A 23166-nucleotide genomic window follows, 5' to 3' on the forward strand; every position below is an offset into this window, starting at 1 on the left:
AGAAGGAGGTTAAAAAATTGGCTTTGGCTAAACTCAGTTATGCCTGGCTGTACGCAGCACAATTAAGGTACGCATAACCGTATCATTCCGTTTGGTACTCTGTACGGTAACGCTTCTCGAGACATGCGGCCTCGTACTTCTATACTGCTTCCGTCGACTCGCCTCGCGGCCCCCTCCTGGTTTCGTACCGACGACGAAGCTTGGCTTCTTTCAGCGCCTCCGACTCGCTTCGCATATCTGCCGACGAATCACACCGAGCCGTCCCTTCTATATACACAACGCCGGCTCGTCCTCCGTTGGTACAACGTTGTTTCTCTGGCTCCTCCTACGCCATCACGCCAGATGGCGCGGCGAGCGGCGCTGCCAGCTGCAGCAGTTGCTAGGCAACGCCTCAGTTCACGCTGTGGCCACCGGGCACAGCGCAACAGTAAGCATGCGGCCAATGTAGCTTCCACTAGAATATTTCGGGCATCATCATCATCATTACTACAGTCAACCACCAAGCCCACGTTCGATACGAGTTAAGAAAGGCAAAACGGGCCCCCATGGCGTCGAACTCGAGTCCACTTGAGGAAGGGGGAGACCCCCATTCTGAGATTTTCATTTCACACGTTTGCATCTACATACACATAAAAACACGAACATGAATATGAAGTACAATCACCCTTCCCCTCCCTCATCCCCCCTAATGTTGGGATTCATCTCCCCTATAATCAGAAACGATGTTGAACCAATATGTAGAAATGCTAGGATATGTGCAATTAAAAAGGTCAGTTCAGTTCTTCTTCCAAGGCCTATTTCAGACTACTTTGACTTTATAAACTAGTTTGATAGTTGTAAAAGCCATTTAAAGCCGCTATCTATCCTTGCGTGATAAGTAAAGCTGAAATTCAGCGCAAGCTGAAGATAAGGACACCGCATTGCATTTTCTTCTGCAGTTCATGTGAATTTTTTGCTGATGATATGCAGACGGTAGAGTCAAGTGATGGTTTAATTTTCTTGGAAAATGTAACATGACCTAAAGATATAAGTGCTCGTAGAAAGGGAGGGGTCATTGGGCTGTAGCCTTTTCCAACCATCATGAAATTTTCTAGCGCTGCCGCATGCCACCGAAACAAACAGGCACGTACGTCTATGACTAGAAGGATGGGATATTTCTCCTATAGCGTAATAAACTTAAATCACTAATTAAATTTCACTAATTCTGCCACCATCACGTAATTTTCTCGTGCTGCCGCTTGCCACCAAAACAAACAGGCGCGTACGCCTATGACTAGAAGAGGGATGGGATATTTATTCTATAGAGTAATAAACTGAAATCACTAATTAAGTTTCACTAATTACTAAACACTAATTAAGCTGCCTGTCGTAGAAGGAAGGAAAGCGCTGACACGAATGAGAAACGAATTCGGTGAAACGACCTTTCGTTACGGATTGCGCCGAAATGTTCATGCTTTGCCCCGCACTTGCCGATTTATCTGCCCAAAAAAATCGGGGAAGGTGTTGAACCAATAGGCCTTCTTTACAAGCCCTATTTTCTGACTACTTTGACTGACCACTTTACCAGTTGCCAAAGTTATTTCAAGACGACTATATATCCTTGATTGATAATTAAAGCCGAAAGTTCACACAAGCAGAAAATAAGGCTGCCATGCACGTTGCATTTGGTAACCACTGTGTTGATATATGCTAGAGCGTTCCGACTCTCTTTTTCTAGGAATGCACGATGCAAGAATATACAACGTGTGTTCGACGCCTGCCTGCATCCAACGAGGTACATACTTGTTTATTACTGTGCAAGTATTAAAAATGTATATCAATTTTATTATATATCGTTTACGTCAGCGAATGGTTTCTATATCAACGCCGTTAGGAGTATTGCACACGTGAAGCTATTTATACTACTAGGGAAGGCTCTACATTCGTAGTTAAAGATAGCGGTGTGTGTGACGTCAGATAACGTGTCGTTGCGAGAAAACACGAAGCACGTGCAGCACTTGGATGTGTGGAACTATCGACATTCGCGAGAAAGAAAAAAGACTCCTAACGAATGTCGAACATTGTACAACTTGTTTCCCTTTCTCAGATTTTCATTTGTTGCTTGTTACTAGGGTGAATGGTCAAGGCGAGTAAGGCAACTTTTACCACTGGCGATTCATCTCCATAACACAATGGTTGTGTGCCACCGCGTTGAAATACTAGGATATGCGCAAACAACAAGGCAATTTCCTAACTAATTTGGACAAAATACGATTATGTGCCATTTTTCTGTATCAGCCGGTGAGTCCAATAACTTTACACCACTGTGCGTCAGTGTGGGCAAGCAAACAGACACAACCCAAATTAACAATAACAGTAACAAGAATGATATTATTATTATTATTATTATTATTAGTGCGGTGGTTTTACACTTCAAAACTATGATAAGGTTGTAAAGGACGCCGTAGTGAAGGGCTCTGTAAATTTGGTGTTTTTGTGTCCTCTATGTACACGGTCATAAACAGAACTTCGCCTCCACTGAAGTGTGGCCGCCGCAGCAGGCATTCGATCCCACTACCTCCAAATCGGCCCTCGAGCGCCTCAACCACTACTGACCATACCGGGAGCACCCCAAACTAATGTGGTCACGACTGGTTTTACGATATCCCACTCGCATTCGGATCAACAGCCCACGTAACGCAAACTGCGCGTAAGCGCGATTCATTCGCACATTCCCTGAATCTCTGATATCCCGCTCCCTGATATCCCGCTCCCCGATATCCCACACGCCAATATCCCACTCCGCAATATCCCGCTCCGCAATATCCCGCTCCGCAATATCCCGCTCCGCAATATCCAGCTCCGCAATGTCCCGCTCCGCAATGTCCCGCTCCGCAATGTCCCGCTCCGCAATGTCCCGCTCCGCAATGTCCCGCTCCGCAATGTCCCGCTCCGCAATGTCCCGCTCCGCAATGTCCCGCTCCGCAATGTCCCGCTCCGCAATGTCCCACTCCTCAATGTCCCACTCCTCAATGTCCCACTCCTCAATGTCCCACTCCTCAATGTCCCACTCCGCAATGTCCCACTCCGCAATGTCCCACTCCGCAATGTCCCACTCCGCAACGTCCCACTCCGCAACGTCCCACTCCGCAACGTCCCACTTCGCAATGTCCCACTTCGCAATGTCCCACTCCGCAATGTCCCACTCCGCAATGTCCCACTCCGCAATATCCCACTCCGCAATATCCCACTCCGCAATATCTCACGCCGCAATATCCCACGCCGCAATATCCCACTCCGCAACATCCCACTCCGCAACATCCCACACCCCGATATCCCACACCCCGATATCCCACTCGCACATTCCCGCATTTCCTGCGGTGGTTATATTTAAGATCGAAGCTCTTACAGTTGGAAGTAAAGCGTCGGATGTCCGCAAAAACCCTCCGCTCTGTGGCTTATCACGCGCCCTAACTGATCAGCCTCACCCGTGGACGGAGACCGTCCGTGCAGCGGCCGCGCCGTGGTTGCGCGACACGCGAGCCGTGCATGAGCAACGAAAAGCCCACGCATCTCCCGGGATTGCCACTGCCAGCTTCTGCATGTCAGTTCTGCGGTAAAGTTTTGACCTTCTTGCATGGTCCTTGGGAGGCTGTGGTTCAACTCTATAGCTTATCTACGCCAAGGAAAGACCTAGCATCAGCCAAGAAGGCCACGTCACGCTTCAAGACCAAACATCTTCGCCGTTTCTTAAGTTTTACACGGCTAGTGTACACGTGTGCCTCTTTCAGTTAATAATCATACCCCTAACTAGAGGGCGCACGTGACTTGCTGATGCACAACACCGAATAGAGTCGCCTATAGCGCTCAGAAAGTCCAGTCCGGGCGGTAAGTCCAGTCCTGTCGCTAAGTCCAGTCCTGTCGCTAAGTCCAGTCCTGTCGCTAAGTCCAGTCCTGTCGCTAAGTCCAGTCCTGTCGCTAAGTCCAGTCCTGTCTCTAAGTCCAGTCCGGTCTCTAAGTCCAGTCCGGTCGCTAAGTCCAGTCCGGTCGCTAAGTGCAGTCCGGTCGCTAAGTGCAGTCCGGTCGCTAAGTCCAGTCCGGTCGCTAGGTCCAGTCCGGTCGCTAGGTCCAGTCCGGTCGGTAAGTCCAGTCCGGTCGGTAAGTCCAGTCCGGTCGGTAAATCCAGTGCAGTCGGTGAGTCCAGTCCAATCGGTGAGTCCAGTCCGGTCGGTGAGTCCAGTCCGGTCGGTGAGTCCAGTCCGGTCGTTAAGTCCAGTCCGGTCGTTAAGTCCAGTCCGGTCGTTAAGTCCAGTCCGGTCGTTAAGTCCAGTCCGGTCGTTAAGTCCAGTCCGGTCGTTAAGTCTAGTCCGGTTGTTAAGTCTAGTCCGGTCGGTAAATCCAGTCCGGTAGGCAAGTCCAGTCCGATAGGCAAGTCAGACGAACTGACGTTCAAGCAGAGGTCATTTTCTTATTTGCTGCTTCGGCTGCACCACGCCGTACCAAACTTTGATAAAACCGCAACTTTTACAAATAAATCTAAGCGGCGTTTCTTAATCATCTACTTATCCAGCACAGCTTATAAAGGACTCAATGAACACATCCGTTGATCCGTGCACTGACTTCTACGCTTACGCTTGCGGTGGCTGGATGGCCAAGCACAAGATACCAGAGAGCCAGTCGATGACGAGCAGTTTCTCCCTGCTGGACGATGAACTACGGGAAACGCTTCGAGGTAAAACATTTCGCTCATACCCCATTCATGCAGTAGCAATATTCGTGCAAACATCCAGTTGATAGTAGCGATATAGCAAGGCTGGTAATAAAGTTGATGGCAAGATGCATATGCAGATCATTTTAAACGTTGGCTCACACCATCTCGGTGGCACTGTCTGAGAATCGCGTCATTCAAAAAAAATTAAAACAGAAAACGGAAGCTTTGAATTAAGCTTAATATCACTGTTTCATTAAAATGATAATAAAATACAAACAGCAATAAAAGGGAGGTTATACACTCTAGGGAAGAAAAGGTTCACTTGAGTTCTTATTTTGTAAGTCCCGGCTAGTCATGTATATGACTATTTGAAGGGACCTGAGAACTTTCTCTGTAGTTCATAGTACTCTCCGTTAAGAGAATAAAAAGAACTTCTTTGGCGCTGAATGAATTTCGCGTGCACATCTTGGCTATAATACTGTTTCACGCGTGCAGTATGCAACTACGCGTGTGCATTCGGGGGTTGTGTTGTGTGACGTTTTGTGGTATTTGATACGTTGTTACGTATATAATAGGAAGCTACGCGTGTGCATGCAATGTATGTGGTTTTGGCATATACATGCGATACTCTGAGAAGAATAAAGCAGTTGTTAGTTCGGCGCCAGTGTGTTTCTTTCCTGACCTCTTTTTTTTAGTTTTCCGTATTGTTTTCTGCAAAGAAGTTATCTTCTGATCTTGCTACGTGCTAACTAAACCAAAACAAGTTTTACTCAAAACTTCATCTCCTAAAAGAGTGGTGAGACACAAAACAAAGTTAGCGTGTTTCTTTAAAAAGAGTCGTATACCTGACAGTTGTCGGGGCTCACGAGTAACCCTTTTTTAAATCGTAGATGGTTTGTTTGGAATAATAAATAATTTTGGAAAGTCATAAAAATCACAAAGTGTAGGAAATTACTTTACGAAGAAAAACTATAGGTTTTGTTCCCTATATTGAGTTCAAACGTAATGCCCCCTATTTTAAAAAGCCACCAAAGAGAAAACCATTTTTATCGCATTTTTAAGTTACGCTTTCACTATATTTAAATCACTCCACCTACTATGCGAACACGACAGGAAAGCTTGAAGACTCGTAAAAAGAAAATGTGAATGTGTGACGCTGCCTTGAACTTTCTCCGCCCATCACTGACGTCACCAATTTTAACGACGTCTACTACAATCTGATCAGCTCTCACCTACTATAAAATGAAATACCATGTCCTATGAGGATGTCAAAGCATGCAAGTACGAAGTTTCGGAAACTTTCGTTGAGTTAAATGTCACCTAAATACGAATGGTACGTTCTGAAATCCATCATGTCAGGCGCGGAGGTATCTGCGGAAATTTGAAACTGAAACTTTGACCCTAAATTTCTCTTAATATGTATCAAAGTTATGACGACTAAGTTAACGAGACTGCGGCTTTCGAAGTACACCTTATCGACAACATTAGGGTTCTCGGAGTAAATCATATCGACACAAACCAACCCTTCGTTGCACATTGCTCTCCCCTTTAAATTATTTTGATTGTACAATTAAAAACTGCAGCTCATGATTACTAATTCGGGCAAGGAAAGCAGATTTGTAGGTCTGAAAATTAATATTCAGAAAGATAAAGCAATGTGGAACAGTCTCATAAGAGAACAGCGCTTTGCGACAGGAAGCGAACCACAGAAATTCGTAAAGGACTTGCCTAAGACAGGTAGTTTCTGTGGAGCCAGAGTGTCGCACAGAAATAGTACTAGAAGATGAAAGGGACACTAAAGTCAACTATTAAGTCGACGTTAATTGTTGAAATGGCGGTCCAGAAACCTCGTAGTGTTACTTTTGTGCCAATGAAGGGCATATTTTGAAATAAAATCACGTTGTAGTGGTCCGCATCGGGTTAGCGCGATTCAAATTACCCGCCTCAAGAAGCGGACCGACGGGTCCGTCTCACGTCACTGCTGCCGCGCACAACGTTGCCCGGTATTACTGCGCTAGTAGCAGCATACCAAAAGCAGTGGTAGCCACAGCAGAAAACACGGCCATTGATCAATTTCCCTCCATTGGCTCCGAGATTGCAGATGCTTTTGTTTCAACTGCGCCCCGCTAGATGGCGCCACCTGTCCCGTGTAACCACGCGAAAATTGAATTTTTAAACCACTCGCGCCATTTCCCATAGTTAACGTCCGGTGGTTCTTTTTTCCATGAATCAAACAGAAACGAACAAGCAGCATTTTATCGCGTCTCTTAATGCACGGAAAGCTCTTTATTCAGTGCAGTTAGATCAATTACTAGTGAATAATTGTAGGCGCTCCGTCTGAAGTCATCGCTATCATTCTGAAAATGCCCTACTGCGCTCTTGTGCTACTGCACTTGTGCTCTTGTGCATTTACCTTAATTTCTCGGTAAGCAGGGCACTGTCGTTAATAATATTGTCGTTTTAGGTGTTGTCATACAATGAGCTTTCACTCTGACGTAAATTGTTATTTGACTTCAGTGTCGTTTTAAGAATATAACGGGGCACATTCGGAGGGCGCTCTCTATTGGCGAATGGTAGCGACAAGCTATCCCTCGAGAGGGAAGTATGTCCTCTCAACTGCACATTACCGGTGCTTACCTACGGAACGGAAACATGGAGGCTCACAAAGAGGGCACAACCTAGACTAAGGACCACGCAGCGAGCATCGAAAAGGAAAACGAAAGGTGTAACCTTAAGGAACGAGAAGAGTGCAGAGCGAGTTAAGGAATAAACTGGCTTTCGTCGTAGTTAGGAAGAAATGCGCGTGGGCCAGGCACGTAGCACGTGCAAGTAAAGTAACTGTTGCTCATTGAGAGCAACACACTGGATTACAAGAAAAGGCAAACGCGCGAAGGGCAGTCAGAAAGTTAGGTGAGCAGATGAGATTCAGAAACTTGCTGGTGTAACCCAGCTGGCCGCAAGAAGCACAGGAGCGACAGAAGATGGCATAGGTCGATGCCGGTCGTAGTCGGACAGATGATAATGATGACGAAATTATATGTAATCGCAAACGTTCTGTTCATTGTGCCCGATAGTCAATGAACCCAGGGGTAGTAAGTTTATAGGAGTCGAGTCTACTTCAATCGTGCAGGCTCACTTAAGAATTTACTCGACCTTTACATGCAGAGCTGTGTTTCTATGGGTGTTCTTTTTTTTGATGCAGCGAATTTTCGACGAGAATTAACCGACTTCGTTACCATGTAGCCAAGTCTTTATGTCGTGCATCGTCCGAAAATTATTGATGGTTTTAGGTTCTAACTTCACCGCTGCATGTTTCTTCTGTCAATCGCGAGCAGTGTCCTGATCGCTTCAGTGGCTGCCTTCTGGACAAAGTTCATAAACATTGAGAAATAAGTGCTCTTCTTTCAGACATACTAGGAAACATGTCCATCGTTCGGGAACGTCAGAACGTGACCGACAAGGCTGCTATCGTCTACAACTCTTGCTTGGGTGAGTGATCTGTTCTGTTCTGCTTTCTTGTTGATTGATATGAGGGGTTTAACGTCCGAAAACCATCATATGACTATGAGAGACGCCGTAGTGGAGGGCTCCGGAAATTTCGACCACCCTGGGGTTCTTTAACGTGCACCCAAATCTGCGCACACGGACCTACAACATTTCCGCCTCCATCGGAAATACAGTCGCCGCAGCCGGGATTCAATCCCACGACCTGCGGGTCAGCCGCCGAGTACCTTAGCCACTAGACCACCGCGGCGGGGCTCTGGATTGTTGTAACTTCACTGCCGTGGTGCAATGGTTACGGCGCTTTGTGACGAAAAGTCCGTTGGTTCGATCTCGGTCGTGGTGGTCGTTTTTCGATGGAGGCGAACTGGTAGAGGCCACCAAGAGTTACAATGTGGGTAGCGCGCAATCTAAAGACCGTGTACTGTGCAATGTCAGTACACGTTATTGCGCCACCTGGTTGTCATAATTTCCGCAGGCCTCCATTACGGAGGGCTCACAACCATATGGTATAGTATTCCCGCATAAAATTCCACAAGTTAGCCGACTAATGTCATTATAGAGGAGAGACTGAGCTTTCAAGCACCTAGACTACTCCATTTGTCTATACACAGCAGCAAGAAAAGCGTGGTTACTCACAGATGAATAAAAGAGGCAATAAAAAACCAAATAGCAAATTAAATAAGGAGGGTAACAGAGCAGGGAACAGTGCATCGGTGCGAGTTCACTTATGCGCTAGACCAAAGGCGAGCGCGGGATTATCGATCTGAGCAGCCATGTTCCAATCTGGTCACACCGCTACGCCCCCCCCCCCCTCCACCGGGAACGACGCTGAGAATGACGTAACTGAAAGCACAGCCAATGGAGACCGCTCGTGGCACCAATGCCGAAATGCTTTTTTCGTTTCTTCTAGCCTTATGCAGCCTGTCGCTGTAAAAAAAAGCAATCTGCAACTAATCCACTAGGTTATCTTAATCACCCAGTTTCTAAAAACCCTAACTCATCCTTGACAAGTGATGGCATGTTGACATCCTTTATTGGTTGCTTTTTTTTTCTTTCGCTTTATTTCTTTGCTTTACTCACCGGCCCTGAGCATGTATTTATAGCTGGTATCGTCAGAAGAATAAATCAGTTGGCAATAAGTGCTCTTTACACGCGTTGTTATGCCTGCCCAAATACAACATACTTGACATGCTAAACGCAGCATGCAAAAAATTTAAATCAGGTGTTAACGTATTTTTCAATCTGGCCTGCCTTTTGTAAAGTTAAGAAGTAAACCACTTCTGAAATGAAACATCATTTTTTTGTTTTTGTTTTCAACAGCTATTACCGTCAAATACATGCTTGACCCTAACCATGCTTTTTTTAAGCAGTCACGGAACAGGAGTAAGCTAAAAGTATGCAGCAGATTTGGCGCCCCTGGCTCGTCTCTGCGATTTTGAAGAAGACAAGTCCGCTTTTCGAAACATCAGCTTCAGCTCAACAACCCATGCTCACTTTTTTTTTTCATTGTTTCAACGTAGTGTCAATGATGTATGTTGCGCAGGCATATTCCGTACCGAAAAGCGCAAGTTAGCCAGGACTACAGGCGTACTAATTTGTCTACCTAGCATTGTGTTTTTTACTTAATTTAGAAACGAATTGCTAGGCAGTCTTGGTAGGACCGGTGACTAGGCTGCTCGGCTGCTGATTCGAAGGTCACGGGTGCGATACCGGCTGCGGCGATGGCATATCGACGGAGGTAAAACGATATACAGAGGCCCCGCTACGGGACGATGTAATCGAACGTTAAAGAACACCATATGGTCGAAATTAATCCGGAACCGTCCATTAACACAGTCCCACATAATCATATCGTGGTTTCGGGACGTTTTTTCACTTGCTTTTATTCCAGCCGTTCCTGACCTCGAAGACCGACCTGACGTCATGTTCGCGATAATGAACGCTTCGGGGCTCGCCCAGTGGCCGATAACTGGTCAGCGCAAAGACGAGAATTCCATCGGCACAACCACCACGGACGTCCTTAAACAGACCGGAATCTCTACACTGTTCTCACTCAGCGTTTCTAGGGATTTACGGAAACTCAGTTCTTACGCCATTCAGGTAAAGCTCTATCTTCTGAGAAGCAAAAAAAAAAACACGTTGCAGTTATCTATCAAGTTTCAGCAAAAGAAGCCTTTAATAAACCATAAAGAATAATTGAGATACCACACTCGTTTTATTTTAGCATGTTCTTTTTCACTGAGCAGCATTAAACGCGAAACGAATAGCGTATTGCATTGCCTGCTCGATCTCAATAATTTTCTCTTTTTTTCTTTTTCTGCATTGCTATTACGCTGTTCTGTAGGGTTATGTGTTTCGTTTTGCGTGTTATTTTCATGCGCTTTGTTTAGAAAAACTGTATCCTTGTTGCAGTTTGCCCTTGTTCATTGCTAGTTTAGTTTATTTATCTAATTATTTACTTCTCATAGTCACATCTTCGTCTCTTATAATTATATCTTAGTTCGTTAGCCAGTTCTCATAATCACATCTTAGTTATTCAGTTGTCCGAAACAAAAAAACAAAAACACGTGGGCGCATTTATTACGGCTCCCATTGAGCTTTAGCAACCAAATTCACCGACGCTTAACTTCAGGACTGAATTGCATTGGTATCAGTGAGAAATTTACTTAGTCGACATAATATCCATTCGATATTACATTCCCAATCAATAGGCGCCGTCGATCCTTTCCTTTTTTACAGCTCGATCAGCCAGATTTCTCAGCGGTGGGCCGAAACGAGATCATCAATCAAACTACAGGCTACAGCAAGCCTATCATCGATGCCTACAAGAATGTGATCATCGTCGCAATGAAGATCATGAAGCCAAACCTTCTCGAAGACGAACTACATGCGCTCGCCGACACTCTTTTAGCTTTTGAAAGAAAGCTAGCCAATGTAAGCATGACTTCTGCACAATGGCGTCGAAGATTTTCATGAATTTCATAAAAGCAGCCAACCACTGTTAGATATCTGTTGATGACTGTGCGCGTTTGGTTACCTATTTAACCGCGCGTGTCAAAGTAGCATTTGAACCGTTACTTCAACAACATCCATGCCTGTCTTTTTCCTTCGCACCAAGTTCCACGGCTCGAAGTAGCGTTCATTCTGACATGGCCGTTTTGTGTAATCAGTTCTCTTGGAGCAATTTTGGTCTTGTATTGTAGAATAACTAGTGAATGTTTACAATGCTTGTATATTTATTCTGTATATTCTTTGTATATTCTTATGCTGAGAATGTGCAGGGATGTGTTTCAATCGTCGTATGTGAATTAGTTTGACGTTTCAGATATAGGTGTTCTGAATTTAACACTGTTTTATTGGCTTTTTCTTTTTTTTCTTAAAGCTGTATAAATACCTTTCTTTGAATTAATTAAGGTTCAGCCATGTTCTTTGTGCAGATTGTTTTTTGTGTGTACATAAACCTATTTATGCATTGTACTTATGATTTTGCCCGTCTACTGTATGTTGCCCAAAGCCATTATGTGTTTTTTTCCGTGTTTCCGCTATCTATAGCATGCATTGATGCGAAAATAAAGTTCAAGGAAAAGTTCATTCATTGCTTCTTCAATTAGTTTTGGTAACGTATGTACTTCACTGGTGGTCCCTATGTTCTTCTCAATTGGGCGCGTGTTTCTGCAGTCTGATATAAGGAGACGGTCAGCAGCAACCGTTTCCTTATCGACATGTTTTTTGTTTGATTCCAGCACAAGAAAGCGGTAATGCTTTTTCATGCTGTCTATTACTCAGCTTTTGTTTTTCGTTTTTTTTTTTCAGCTGATGGCACCCCCTGAAGAGAGGCGAGACGCGTTGCGTATTTATCGTAGGACTACTATCGACGAACTGGAGCGAAATTTTACTAACGTAAGTTTCGTAAGTTGCACTGCTTACAAATCCCTGTTCGAAAAAACATTAGAAAAGACCTCCTTCCCCCGCATGCTATTCGGCAAATGTGTTGCGATAATCTTGCGTATACCTTGCTACAACAACTTCAAATTAAAAAAAAGCAACGGGACTCGACATACCAAAAAAAAAATTACATTCACAAGCGACTACGTCGCTGCGGCTTCTGAATCGTGCAGTCTTGAGAACCTGGCCTTCAAGGTGCAGAGAGAGGGAAACAGCATTTTTCGCGCATCCGGCGTGCGGGAAGTCACCGGCCGCGCAGGGCGCGGGTATTCCCTATCTAAAGACTATGGCTAACAGTCCTATAGTCCCAGGCCCTGGATCTTGAGGACGTTGTGCTCTGGCTAGGCGTTAGATACTCGGGCTCCTCCGCTCCCGTTGTCCGGGGCGTCGGTTCCCTTTCTCGTCTGCTTTGCCAGGGCCTCCTCAAGCCGCTGGATGGCCCTTCGTTGTGTGGTTGAGTCTTGGGAGCGTATCCATGCTCCCACCTCTTCGGGATACGTGGCGTCCTGGCACTGCCCATTCCCATTGTTCACACCACTGTTACACCCGCCCCACATGATGTGGTGCAGTTCGCCTCGGTGAAACAGCGGCGACGGTGCTCGCTACTGACGCGAAGGTCGCAGGTTCGATCCCCGCGGTCGCATTTCGTAGGAGGCGAAACGGTTGAGGCCCTGTGCAATGTCGGTGCGCGTTAAAGAACACAAGACGATCGAAATTTCCGGAGCCCCTCGCGCGTTTTGCAACCGAGAGGAGAAACCATCTCGTTCGTTGCGACCGTATACCCGATTCTATACCTAGGGAGATTCTGGCTCACCAGCGCTTCAGGCGGCAAAAAAATGTGAAAAGCCCCAGAGATTCCTCAGTGGCGAGAGGCCACCGACCTTCGAAAAATTCAGACGGGCGTATTTTAACATCTGCCTAAGTTCACACGCGATGCTTCGGACGCTTTACCAGGCCGTGTGTCCATGGTGCGGCGGTACACGTCAACATCTCTACCATACATCGTGGGGGTGCGATCGTACGCCAAGCGACTTAGCCGATCTTTTAGGCAAATCTTTAAACGCCTAGTAGGGAGTAAGGTATAGGGACCCTAGTATGGAGTAAGGTCCCTAATAAAACAAGTTTATCAAGGTACCTTAGCTTGGAGCAGCGGGAGGCACAACTCGCCAGCTAGGTCTTGGGAGTGCTGCACGCGCGTCATGGTCAAGTCCGGCGGGCAGTCAAGACCAGTGGAGCCCTGGACATATGACCCCAACCATAGAAGCTATAAGATCCCCCTTTCCCTTTTTGCTATGTAGTTTCACTCTCTATCTCTTTCTCTACTACCGGGTTTCATGATGATACCGTGATTTTGGGACGTAAAACCACATATATAATTATTACTATTCTTTAACGTTCACCTAATTCAGTTACACAAGCGCTTTTTTCCCCTTTTTCTTTATGTCATCCCATTTCGGTCACTGCGACTCCTTAATGGCTAAGCTATCATGGCGGATAGCTTTAGCGACTTCTGTCGCTAATATATGACATATAATTGTTTCTAAATTTAATGCCCCTCCAAAAGAGCGAACTTTTTGAAAAGACTGTCCCGATTACAAGGCGTAACTTTTGTTTTGCTTTTTTGTTATTATTGTCTGGTTTGACTCATTATGCAATGTATTCACATGTGCTCCTTTCGACCCACTCCCTCTAACGGCCTCTGAAAGGATGATAGTACTTGACCAATCAATTAATTAAGCGTATTCACTACAACGGCGTTCTCTTTCTCCACGTGTTTTACAGATTCCCATCGGCGATTTGTTGCAAAAGAAGTTTTGCCTCGCAAATATTACCTTAGCGCTAAATGAGACTGTCGAGCTTTTCGCTCTGGAATACTACCGCAAACTGAACACGTTTCTCAGCACCATCGATGCGTAAGTGAACAGTGTACATGACAATTTTATACACTCTGCTCAAAGGCGGCGAAATTACTCCCGAGTCAATCTCTGAGATTCAAATCATGCCACGAATTTGAGTATGACTTCGGCCGGGTTAATATTTTCGCGAGTTTCGGTCTTAGTTAGGCTGAGTAATATTTTCGCGAACTTGAGTCTTAGTTAGGCTGAGTAATATTACCGCGAATTTGAGTTTTATAGTTAGGCTGAGTAATATGTTCGCGAATTTGAGTCTTAGTTAGGCTGAGTAATATTTTCGCGAATTTGAGTCTTAGTTAGGCTGAGTAATATTTTCGCGAATTTGGGTCTTAGTTAGGCTGAGTAATATTACCGCGAATTTGAGTCTTAGTTAGGCTGAGTAATACTTTTGCGAATTTGAATCTTAGTTAGGCTGAGTAATATTTTCGCGAATTTGAATCTTAGTTAAGCCGAGTAATATTTTCGCGAATTTGAGTCTTAGTTAGGCTGAGTAATATTTTCGCGAGTTTGAGACCTAATGACTACGGTTGAAAAAAAAATATTTTGTGAGCTTGATGTGGAGTCTGGCTAAAAAAAGTTCCGAGCGAGTTAAAGTGAGACTGAAGCGCAAAATATATTTTATGAGCAAGTCGGGGTGAGCTCCACAATCTTTGCCAAACTGTGGCTGTGCTCGTGAAAAAATCGCTTGGAACCTGTTAAATATAAAATTTCTTCAGTCTGAAGGTTCCCACTGTTAATCCGAGAAGGTTTACCAGGCAAAGTGCCAATGGGGAGAGAACAATTTACGAGGCTGAAAATTTCTGATACCGAAAAAGAAAGAGCTGTGTAATCAATGTACTATCATGGGCAATATCAGCTCGAACACGCGAGCACGTGGCAAATAGCCTCAAAACCGAGATAACGTGATGGGTGCATGGCGCTGCCGAAACCGGAGGGGCGCTGTTCCATTCTCTGTAGGCACTCTCCCTGCACTAGTGCAGCGGGCAAACGGCCGATGATGGCGCGCAAAAAAAAAAAAAAGAGGGTTATATAGGGATACCAAATGCGCAGCCAAAAGCACCTACTTATAATACAAGCACGGCACCACGACAGCCCACGTCGCAGCCGATATTTCAGCAGCTACATAGCCTAGTGGGTCTTTTGGTGTGGCTGTGCACATTGTGCGAGTCCATATCACCCCTGGCAGCCACTAACGCACTATAATTCGCCGTTTTGCAGCAACGATACCGAGGCGGGAGTGTCAACAGATGCCAGAAGCGCGCCGCCCTTTCCGCTTTGGTTCCAAGAACGGCCGCTGCGAATCAGCCGATGTAGGCTGCGAGGCTATTCGCCACGCGCCCGAGTGTTCGAACTCGTATTACTCACGATGGTACTTCTACCATTCCAGACGAGAAGTTCAGAGGAGAATGAATGTTTGTAATGATAAACTAATGGTTGAACGGGAAAGGCGCCGAAGCCAACGTTTTGACATACCCTCTGCTTCAACAACTCCTAGTGTCATTAATTGCATAGCGCGCTAGAACATAAGCACAATTAATAGGGATTTCTCGTCATCTTACTATGACTATTTCGATCTCTTCCCACAGAACTCGTTTCGCTGCCTTTGATCTGTTGCACACTTAAGCCAGAAGCAATTATGCAAAGCAATACTGAAGCTAGTCCGAAGTTTAAGAACATTGATGCCACACTGAACTGGGCCGCTCTTTTGTCAAGCACAAAATTAAATGCAAGAGTGATCGAGTACGCCGCGATCTGACACGAAAATCCAAAGCCAACGAATCACCTATGGCCAAATAGCGAAGCTTTTGGGGGTCTCGAAATGAGGCGCGCCATTCTCGGAACACACGTACACATCAGACGCGGTCTAACCAAAAAATCGTGCAAATTCATTCAACTACTTTTACACCGACGATATTGCTAGCCCAATCAAATACGTCACTCATGACACGCTAAAAATAACCTTACGCGGCATGCCGATTCACTCAGTCAACGTAATTACGGTAAGACGTCGTCGCCGATGTTCGACTCACCACGAGGGATCCCGGCGGGACACGACGCTGCGGCAGGCACACGAATCGGCAGGCACTGTCAGGGGAGTCCTCACCAGTATGCTGCTGCCCGAAATTTCAGCGTCGGCGTGACCCTTCCCGAAGCTGTCACCCTCTTTTCTGGATGAGCCCCTGCTGAATGCGGAGCTGCCCCTGTAGTGGTTCCAACTGTTGTTGTAGGGTCTCGTGCTTCGTTCATGGCGGCGCGTTACCTGTCCATCTTCCGGGTCACCAGATCCGTGGGAACGTCGAGTCTGCGAAAAGACGAGTTCCGACATTAAAAACATATTCGCTTAGTGGCACCAGTGGGCGAGCATATTGATGCTACGCTCGTCTCGGTAGCGAAGAATCTTGCAATCTTGGCAGCCTGTTTCAGTGGTTGCCCCGCCACGGTGGCCTAGTGGCTAAGGTACTCGGCTGCTGACCCGCAGGTCGCGGGTTCGAATCCCGGCTGCAGCGGCTGCATTTCCGATGGAGGCGGAAATGTCGTAGGCCCGTGTGGTCAGATTTGGGTGCACGTTAAAGAAGCCCAGGTGGTTCGAATTTCCGGAGCCCTCCGCTACGGCGTCTCTCATAATCATATGGTGGTTTTGGGACGTTCAACCCCACAAATCAATCAGGCACTGAGAGGCGTGAAGCACTCCATCACTGCTGTGACGGGGCAAGTTGGTCACCACGGGTTTGCCAGTGCATGGTAGCGTGGGCGCGTCGCAATGTGTCGATCTAGTTGCCGTTGAATTGTGCTCGGCTGTCTATCGATTTCGTTGATGCGCTGCTGAAGCTCCGTTGTGTTCGGCGCAGCGGTGGCGGCCTGTACGGTGGGCTATGGCTGCGGCAACGATGCCTGGATGACGCGATCAGCGCTTTTGACAAGTTAATCGAGAGGTAGCGTAAGCATGTGCCTGCAGGATCACCTCGACGCGCGATGGAAGTTGTCGGAGCCAAAGTGATCACAGGAAAGAATCCTGTGAATCCATGTTGCTAGCGAGAGCACCCATGTGATTAAGCAACTGCGATAGATTGCGCCCAATGCACCTCCTAGTCGCACCTTGCAGTCATCCGAGAATGACAAGCGGCATATAAGTTCGGGCTTGAAGTGTTCGTAAGGGTTGGCGAGAATATCTCGGACCTCGTTGGCGTGGCTAGCGGGCGTCCAGGTTGGCGAGCAGACAGTCTTAGCCAGTTCGGCCTTGTGTGATGGTACCAGGAAGGATTGATCCTCGACTATAGCGAACCATACTTCGGGTATGTCCACCCGGAGTGTCACAAGCTCGACCGCGACACGCCCGATGCCATGTGGGGCAACGTACCAGATATCGCTAGCACGGGTTCTGGCGTATTCAGTGGAGCCTGAGAACAGTCGGGGTGGACAAGTCGTCACCAGGATGATGCTGCACGGAATTTCCGCGTTGGCGCGGCCGTTATGTAAGCTGTTGCCCTTTTTTTTTTTTTTGTATGAGCACCCGCTGGGTGCGGAGTGGACTCTGCAATATAGTCCCGTCTGATGCTGTATGGCCTCTTGCTCGTCCATGGCGATGCATTAATGTCCATCTTCCGGGTCACCAATTGTGTGAACGTCGAGTCAACGGAACGACGAATTCCAACGTGAAAACATAACGACTGCTTATTCGCTTAGTAGCAGCAGTGGGCGAGCATATCGACGCTGCTGCTATATAGAATAACCTTGCAATTTTGGCAGCCTGTTCTGGTAGCCACACCCACTACCGTGGACGAGCGGCTAAGGCACTCGGCTGCTGAACCAAAGGTCGCGGGGTTGAATCCCGGCCGCGCCGGCTGCATTTTCCATTGAGACGAAGATGCCTGAGGCCGGCGTGCTTAGATTTAGATGCACGTTAAAGAACCCCGGTTGGCCGAAATTTTTCCCGAAGCCCTTCATATCGGCGTCTCTCATAATCATATGGTGGTTTTGAGACGTTCAACCCGGCAATTGTATATAATGTATTATGTTGCGATAGCCACCGCTGGCGACGCATATCTATGGTGACATGTGATTACGCTGTAGTTTATTGGAGGGCGACGCAGCGAGTACATATGTCACGCCTAGCTGAAAGACAGTGAGGCAGCAGCTGTACAGCATTATGCGCAGAGTGTGTCACCAGAGGTGTCTCACCTTACGCAATCTTGAGGACAAAGTTTTTCTTAGTAAATCATTGTAGTGAACCGTCTGCGTTAACACTTCGTTAGAACATAGTACAACAATTTAAGTTTCAAAAATTGTTTTTTTAGCTTTCAATTAAACGAGTTTTTTTTCCTCGTTGTACCTAAATACTTAATGTGATTCATGTTCCAGCTACACTTTGTTCAACTACGCCGGCCTGCGTCGCATGCTCCAATGGGCAGAGGCCGTATCGAAAGACTTTCGAAAGGCCTCCTTCGAGCTTCGCGCAGTGAAAGAAGGCTTGCATGTTCAGAGACGCAGGTGGCAAGTGTGCGTCGACGAGGTGAACGACGACATGCCAGAGATTGTAGGCAAGCTGTACGTGCAGAGCAAGTTCAGCCCAGAAGCCAAGCACGAGGTAAGAACCGGGCGCAACTGTACCATCTGCAGTGCGCCGTTTCTTTCGTGTCATTGCTCATGCTGCAATACTGCTCTTGTAACTTTATATTTTATTGTATTTATTTATTTATTTACAACGCACTGTTGTGGGAGACCAGGGGAAAAAACTGATACAGTCAGACTGAGGGTGTCCTGGCCTCCCTACATGTGTTACAGCGTAAAAGGTGGTAACGAACAAAAAAAAACAGTAAAATGAAATGCGCGTATAATATAATAGACATGAATATCCTTCATGCAAAAAAGTAACGTGATTCCATGGACATAATAAAAAACAATATAAAAAATAGATTGTTTCCTTTAAAAACAGCGATAAACGAAAAAGAAATATACGGCGTTGTTAAAAAGGCATGTTCACGATAAAGATATTGTAGTGAAAAGTCTCCGTAGTTCTTTAAATGAGGTTTCCAGAATGTTAAAAAAAACTGCTCGTTACTAATTCTATTTAACAAAGGTGGTAGCGTCAACCCAAGCATTTATTTACAGCTCATGTCACGTTCGACGAGTCAGCTTGAATAATGTATGTCACTGAAAACGTTGTTTTTTTTTATTGCGATGGCAATAATATCAACAATCAAGGAGCATCTTCGCCGTCGCCGTCATGTTCCTTATATAATCCGAATCGATGACATCACGCCGCGCGTCGTGCAAAGCTTGCAAAGGCTGCAGGCGGCCTCGGCTCAGTCAATGATGAAATGTACGGCCGGATCAATGTGGCTCCGCGATTAGATCTGGCAATGTACCATTATGCGGAGCTAATCGCGAAGGGCTCGGTGGGCGAATTAACATGAAAAGGTGGCAATCGAAAGAGAGAATGGGCAAGAGTCGGCATCGCAAAGCAGGGTAGAGGACAATTCACAACAGACATCTCTCGTAGAAACGAACAATCGAGAACCTATTTCGTCTTGACGTCACGAGAGTGATCTTCTGACGTCACGAAATGTACCGCAGGAACGGGAAACACCAGGAGAGAATCATTCACTGGTTTTGGGTAACTTTAGAGGCTGTGCCGGGGCTCTTTAAGAATGGAGGCCTGGTGCGGTGAAGGTATTACAATCGAGAAAACGTGTACAGTCATTTCCATCTATTATAATGATGTTCAAAAAGAGCGCCTCTTCGCGCTTTCCACATTTCATTTATTTATTTATTTTTTGGCAAGCGCATTGACAAGCATGCGTTACTAATGTTTCTGTGTTCTTGCCAGATAGACAACGAAAGACGCATATACCCCCCCCCCCCCCCATCAAAAAAGGCGCCATAACTTAAGTTATGCATGCATTTAGCGACCCTGAAATACAGTCACGATTTCATAAAGACATAATATCGCGATATTTTTTTGTACACAAGACAAACCAATCGGGATGCCACTGAAATCTAGTCTGCTGGCAGGCGCTACGGTTCAGACTTCCAAGCGAGGCTGCATGTTTACTTAGTTACATATAAATAACGTCTCGCAGCGACCATAGGTTGCATAAGGTTAGCTGAGGCTGCAAAGCATCTCAATTAAAACATTACAGATGACGCACATGTAGACATTAGTTGTAGTATGACATCGCTTAATTGCGAGAAAGTCAAGTGCTATTCCTCTTTATATCTATAGCAAATTATGTGCTAGCGAATGTTGTGCAAGAGATTAGAGAGTTTGAGAATTGGGGGCCCAGGACACTGGGTCCCCAAGCTGCATTCCGTCTCTTGCGTTCGGATCAGCATAGTTCGAGAACTGGGTCAAAAGCAGACTGCGTTGGGTCAAACGCACGGGACGCCACCCGTGGCCAAATTGAAAAGTATGCAAGGACACGGGCCATACGGCACCGCGGCTCGCGTCGCGTATGCTTCGTCTCGCTGGCGACCCAAAACGCTTTTGGGGCCCACGCTAGTTTTCAATTTTGGAGTTTTGGGTCAACACGAACGCAAGAGCCCTAGATTGGCTTGGGTTTTGCACATGCACATGCACTCTGACGCGTCGCAAACTTCTTGGGTCCCCAAGCTCCTTGGGGCCCCAATTCTCAAACTCTATATATATTATCGTTTTTAGAAAGTGAACAATCCCTCAAACTGGAGCAAGCACACTTCAGTAACCTTCGATTCATTACAAAACGACGTCAAGTGATTTCCGATTTCTAATAACTTTCATCACTTAACCAAACACAAGCGCAAAGCTCCTAGTACCATGAGTACACCTCAAGCACATATTTTTGCTTACGTAAAAAGCTATTTTGCGGGATCACACTGTAAAGGACTGCCAGGTCACAACTATTGTCCTCAAGACAGCCTTTGTAAATGTGCCATGCTTAGTTACAGAATGCGTTCATCTACCGTTTGGCACAGTTCTGCAACAAAAGCATTCCTTCACAGAATGTTAAAAGCACGTGTATTCGTAGAGCAAACATCATCATCAGCAGCAGCAGCAGCAGCAGCAGCCTGGCTATGCCCTCTGCAAGGCAAAGGCCTTTCTCGTGTTTCGCCAGTCAACCCGTTCTTGTACTTTCTGCTGCCACAGTACAAGTGCATATTTTTAATCCCACCTGCCCACCTAACTTTCTGTCTCCCCTTGGCGCGTTTGTCTTTTCTGGGAATCCAGTCAGTTACCCTTACTGACTAGAGGTTACCTTGCCTACGTGCTACGTGCCCGGCCCATGTCCATTTCTTCTTCTTGATTACCACTATGATATCCTTAACCACTATTTGTTCCCTAACCTGCTCTGCTCTACTCTTGGCTCTTAAGATTACACCTATCATCATCGCACTACGCTAGAAGTGTAAATTAAAAATGCAAGGTTGAACGAACAGTTAGATAAGTGACTTAACAGTTGATTTCTTCAAGCCTAACCTTATCTGTTCCAGGTCCAAGATCTTGCGAAAAGACTCATGATCGTCTTCAATGAATCACTGCAAACCTTTAAATGGATGGACGAAACTACAAGACATGCAGCAGAGACAAAAGTAAGAACGCAGCGCTCTTATTGACATTACCAAAACGTGAAACGACCGAATAAGCAGACAAGCAAGAAAGATTAAGCTTTTTTCACACATTTATGTTTTTTTTTTTTGTTACGCTGAATAAGCTGTATGATGCGCCCATCGATTCACAACAATTAGAGACATCGTTCGCCAGAACAAACTGAATATAGAAGTTCTGCGAGTTCTTGTTTCCAAATGGTAAAGCTCGTTCCCAGCCGCGCATCTTAGTGCATTACATACTGACATCTCATTAAGTGTGTACTTACAGCAATTTTCGAAGCTGACCTTCTGTTGCCATACATATCTGTGTACAGAGACGGCTCCGACAATGTGTGGTGAAGCTCCAGAAACACTCGTAAGATAATTTATTTTTGGACATCAATGTCGATTTTCGCATAGAGCATTTACAGACATCGACACTAGCCTGACGTCAAACTACAGTATTGATTTCACGAACCAGAATGTCTCGGTGTCATGACGTCAGTTATCAGAACCTACAGGGTGACCGGTGGTGTGTCACTAACGGAGCGGTATCTTACGTGAACAAACAAATGGAAACTCATACTGTATCGTGTCGTCGAGGTATAGTAGCAAGTAATACTAATTTTAAAAAAGATGTAATGAATTTCCGGGACGCTGGGCTCTCAAAACAGGTATTAGAGCACGTCATGTACTAAGTAAGGAATAGCTAAATATGAACAGTCTTTTTTTGTTGTTGTAACGGTTTTTTTTTTTCAAGAAACGCGTCTAGAATCTCAACAAATCGGGAAAATGCTATATTTGTTTGATCTTTTCACACTTTTTCTGTAGCCGCTAGCAGCTTGATACGGTTAAAGACATCACTTGGAACAGCAATTGAGGAAGTAAATTTACTTAACTTTTTTATTTGCCCAAGTTAGGTAGTTACGTCAAAATTGCAAATTCATGTGCTTCTTAAACTTCAAATTGCAGAATTGAAAAAAATGAATTAACTTAGCTTCGTTCATTTCGTGAAGACATCGAACAAATATCCCATTTTACTTATATTTGAGGACCTTGCACACATTATTGAAACATCTGGTATAGGAACGCACCACCTGTTAGTACTGAACGGGATTTTTAGCCCGGGTGTACTGTGTTTATTTATTAGTCTAAATTTGAACGAAAAATGATTTCGTATGTGCGAAAAAAATTCCTTCCGGATTATTATGGATACGCGAAGACGCGCGACTGCTTAAAACGCCTTGACCACGTGCTACTTCTGACGTGAACTCTGTCGATGGGCTCAGACTTCACGTGTTCTTTTTTCGAAACACAAATGTATCTTGTGTTTTATTAATCTATATGCACTGTTTTCACCTCTGTGTGTTTTCTAGCTGGCTCGAATGGCAACTAAGATTGGATATCCCGACTGGCTTTTCAACGACACGTACATGGAGGAACTTTACAAATTTGTGAGTATGCGAATTTCTTGTGTGCTGGTGTATTAGCTTGCAAAATTGAAAAAAAAATAGCCATCTCCGTTTCAGGAAAACTAATGAACCAGTGAAG

General features: G+C 45.7%; 1 protein-coding gene across 1 annotated transcript in view; it reads left to right on the forward strand.

Moving 5' to 3' along the window:
* The first annotated feature begins 1603 nt into the window (after nucleotides 1–1603).
* LOC119181337 (neprilysin-1-like) overlaps nucleotides 1604–23166 on the forward strand; it is a 52190-nt gene continuing 30627 nt past the window's right edge. The window contains exons 1-10 of the mRNA XM_075874590.1: nucleotides 1604–1774; nucleotides 4550–4711; nucleotides 8099–8179; nucleotides 10086–10294; nucleotides 10934–11128; nucleotides 12008–12094; nucleotides 13922–14052; nucleotides 18412–18637; nucleotides 21520–21618; nucleotides 22992–23069. Of these exons, the coding sequence (XP_075730705.1) occupies nucleotides 1687–1774; nucleotides 4550–4711; nucleotides 8099–8179; nucleotides 10086–10294; nucleotides 10934–11128; nucleotides 12008–12094; nucleotides 13922–14052; nucleotides 18412–18637; nucleotides 21520–21618; nucleotides 22992–23069 (1356 nt within the window). The 5' untranslated portion in view covers nucleotides 1604–1686. The remainder of the gene's footprint in view (nucleotides 1775–4549; nucleotides 4712–8098; nucleotides 8180–10085; nucleotides 10295–10933; nucleotides 11129–12007; nucleotides 12095–13921; nucleotides 14053–18411; nucleotides 18638–21519; nucleotides 21619–22991; nucleotides 23070–23166) is intronic.

Source organism: Rhipicephalus microplus, chromosome 10 (genome assembly GCF_043290135.1).
Source record: "Rhipicephalus microplus isolate Deutch F79 chromosome 10, USDA_Rmic, whole genome shotgun sequence".
In the NCBI taxonomy this organism is placed as follows: Eukaryota; Metazoa; Arthropoda; class Arachnida; order Ixodida; family Ixodidae; genus Rhipicephalus; species Rhipicephalus microplus.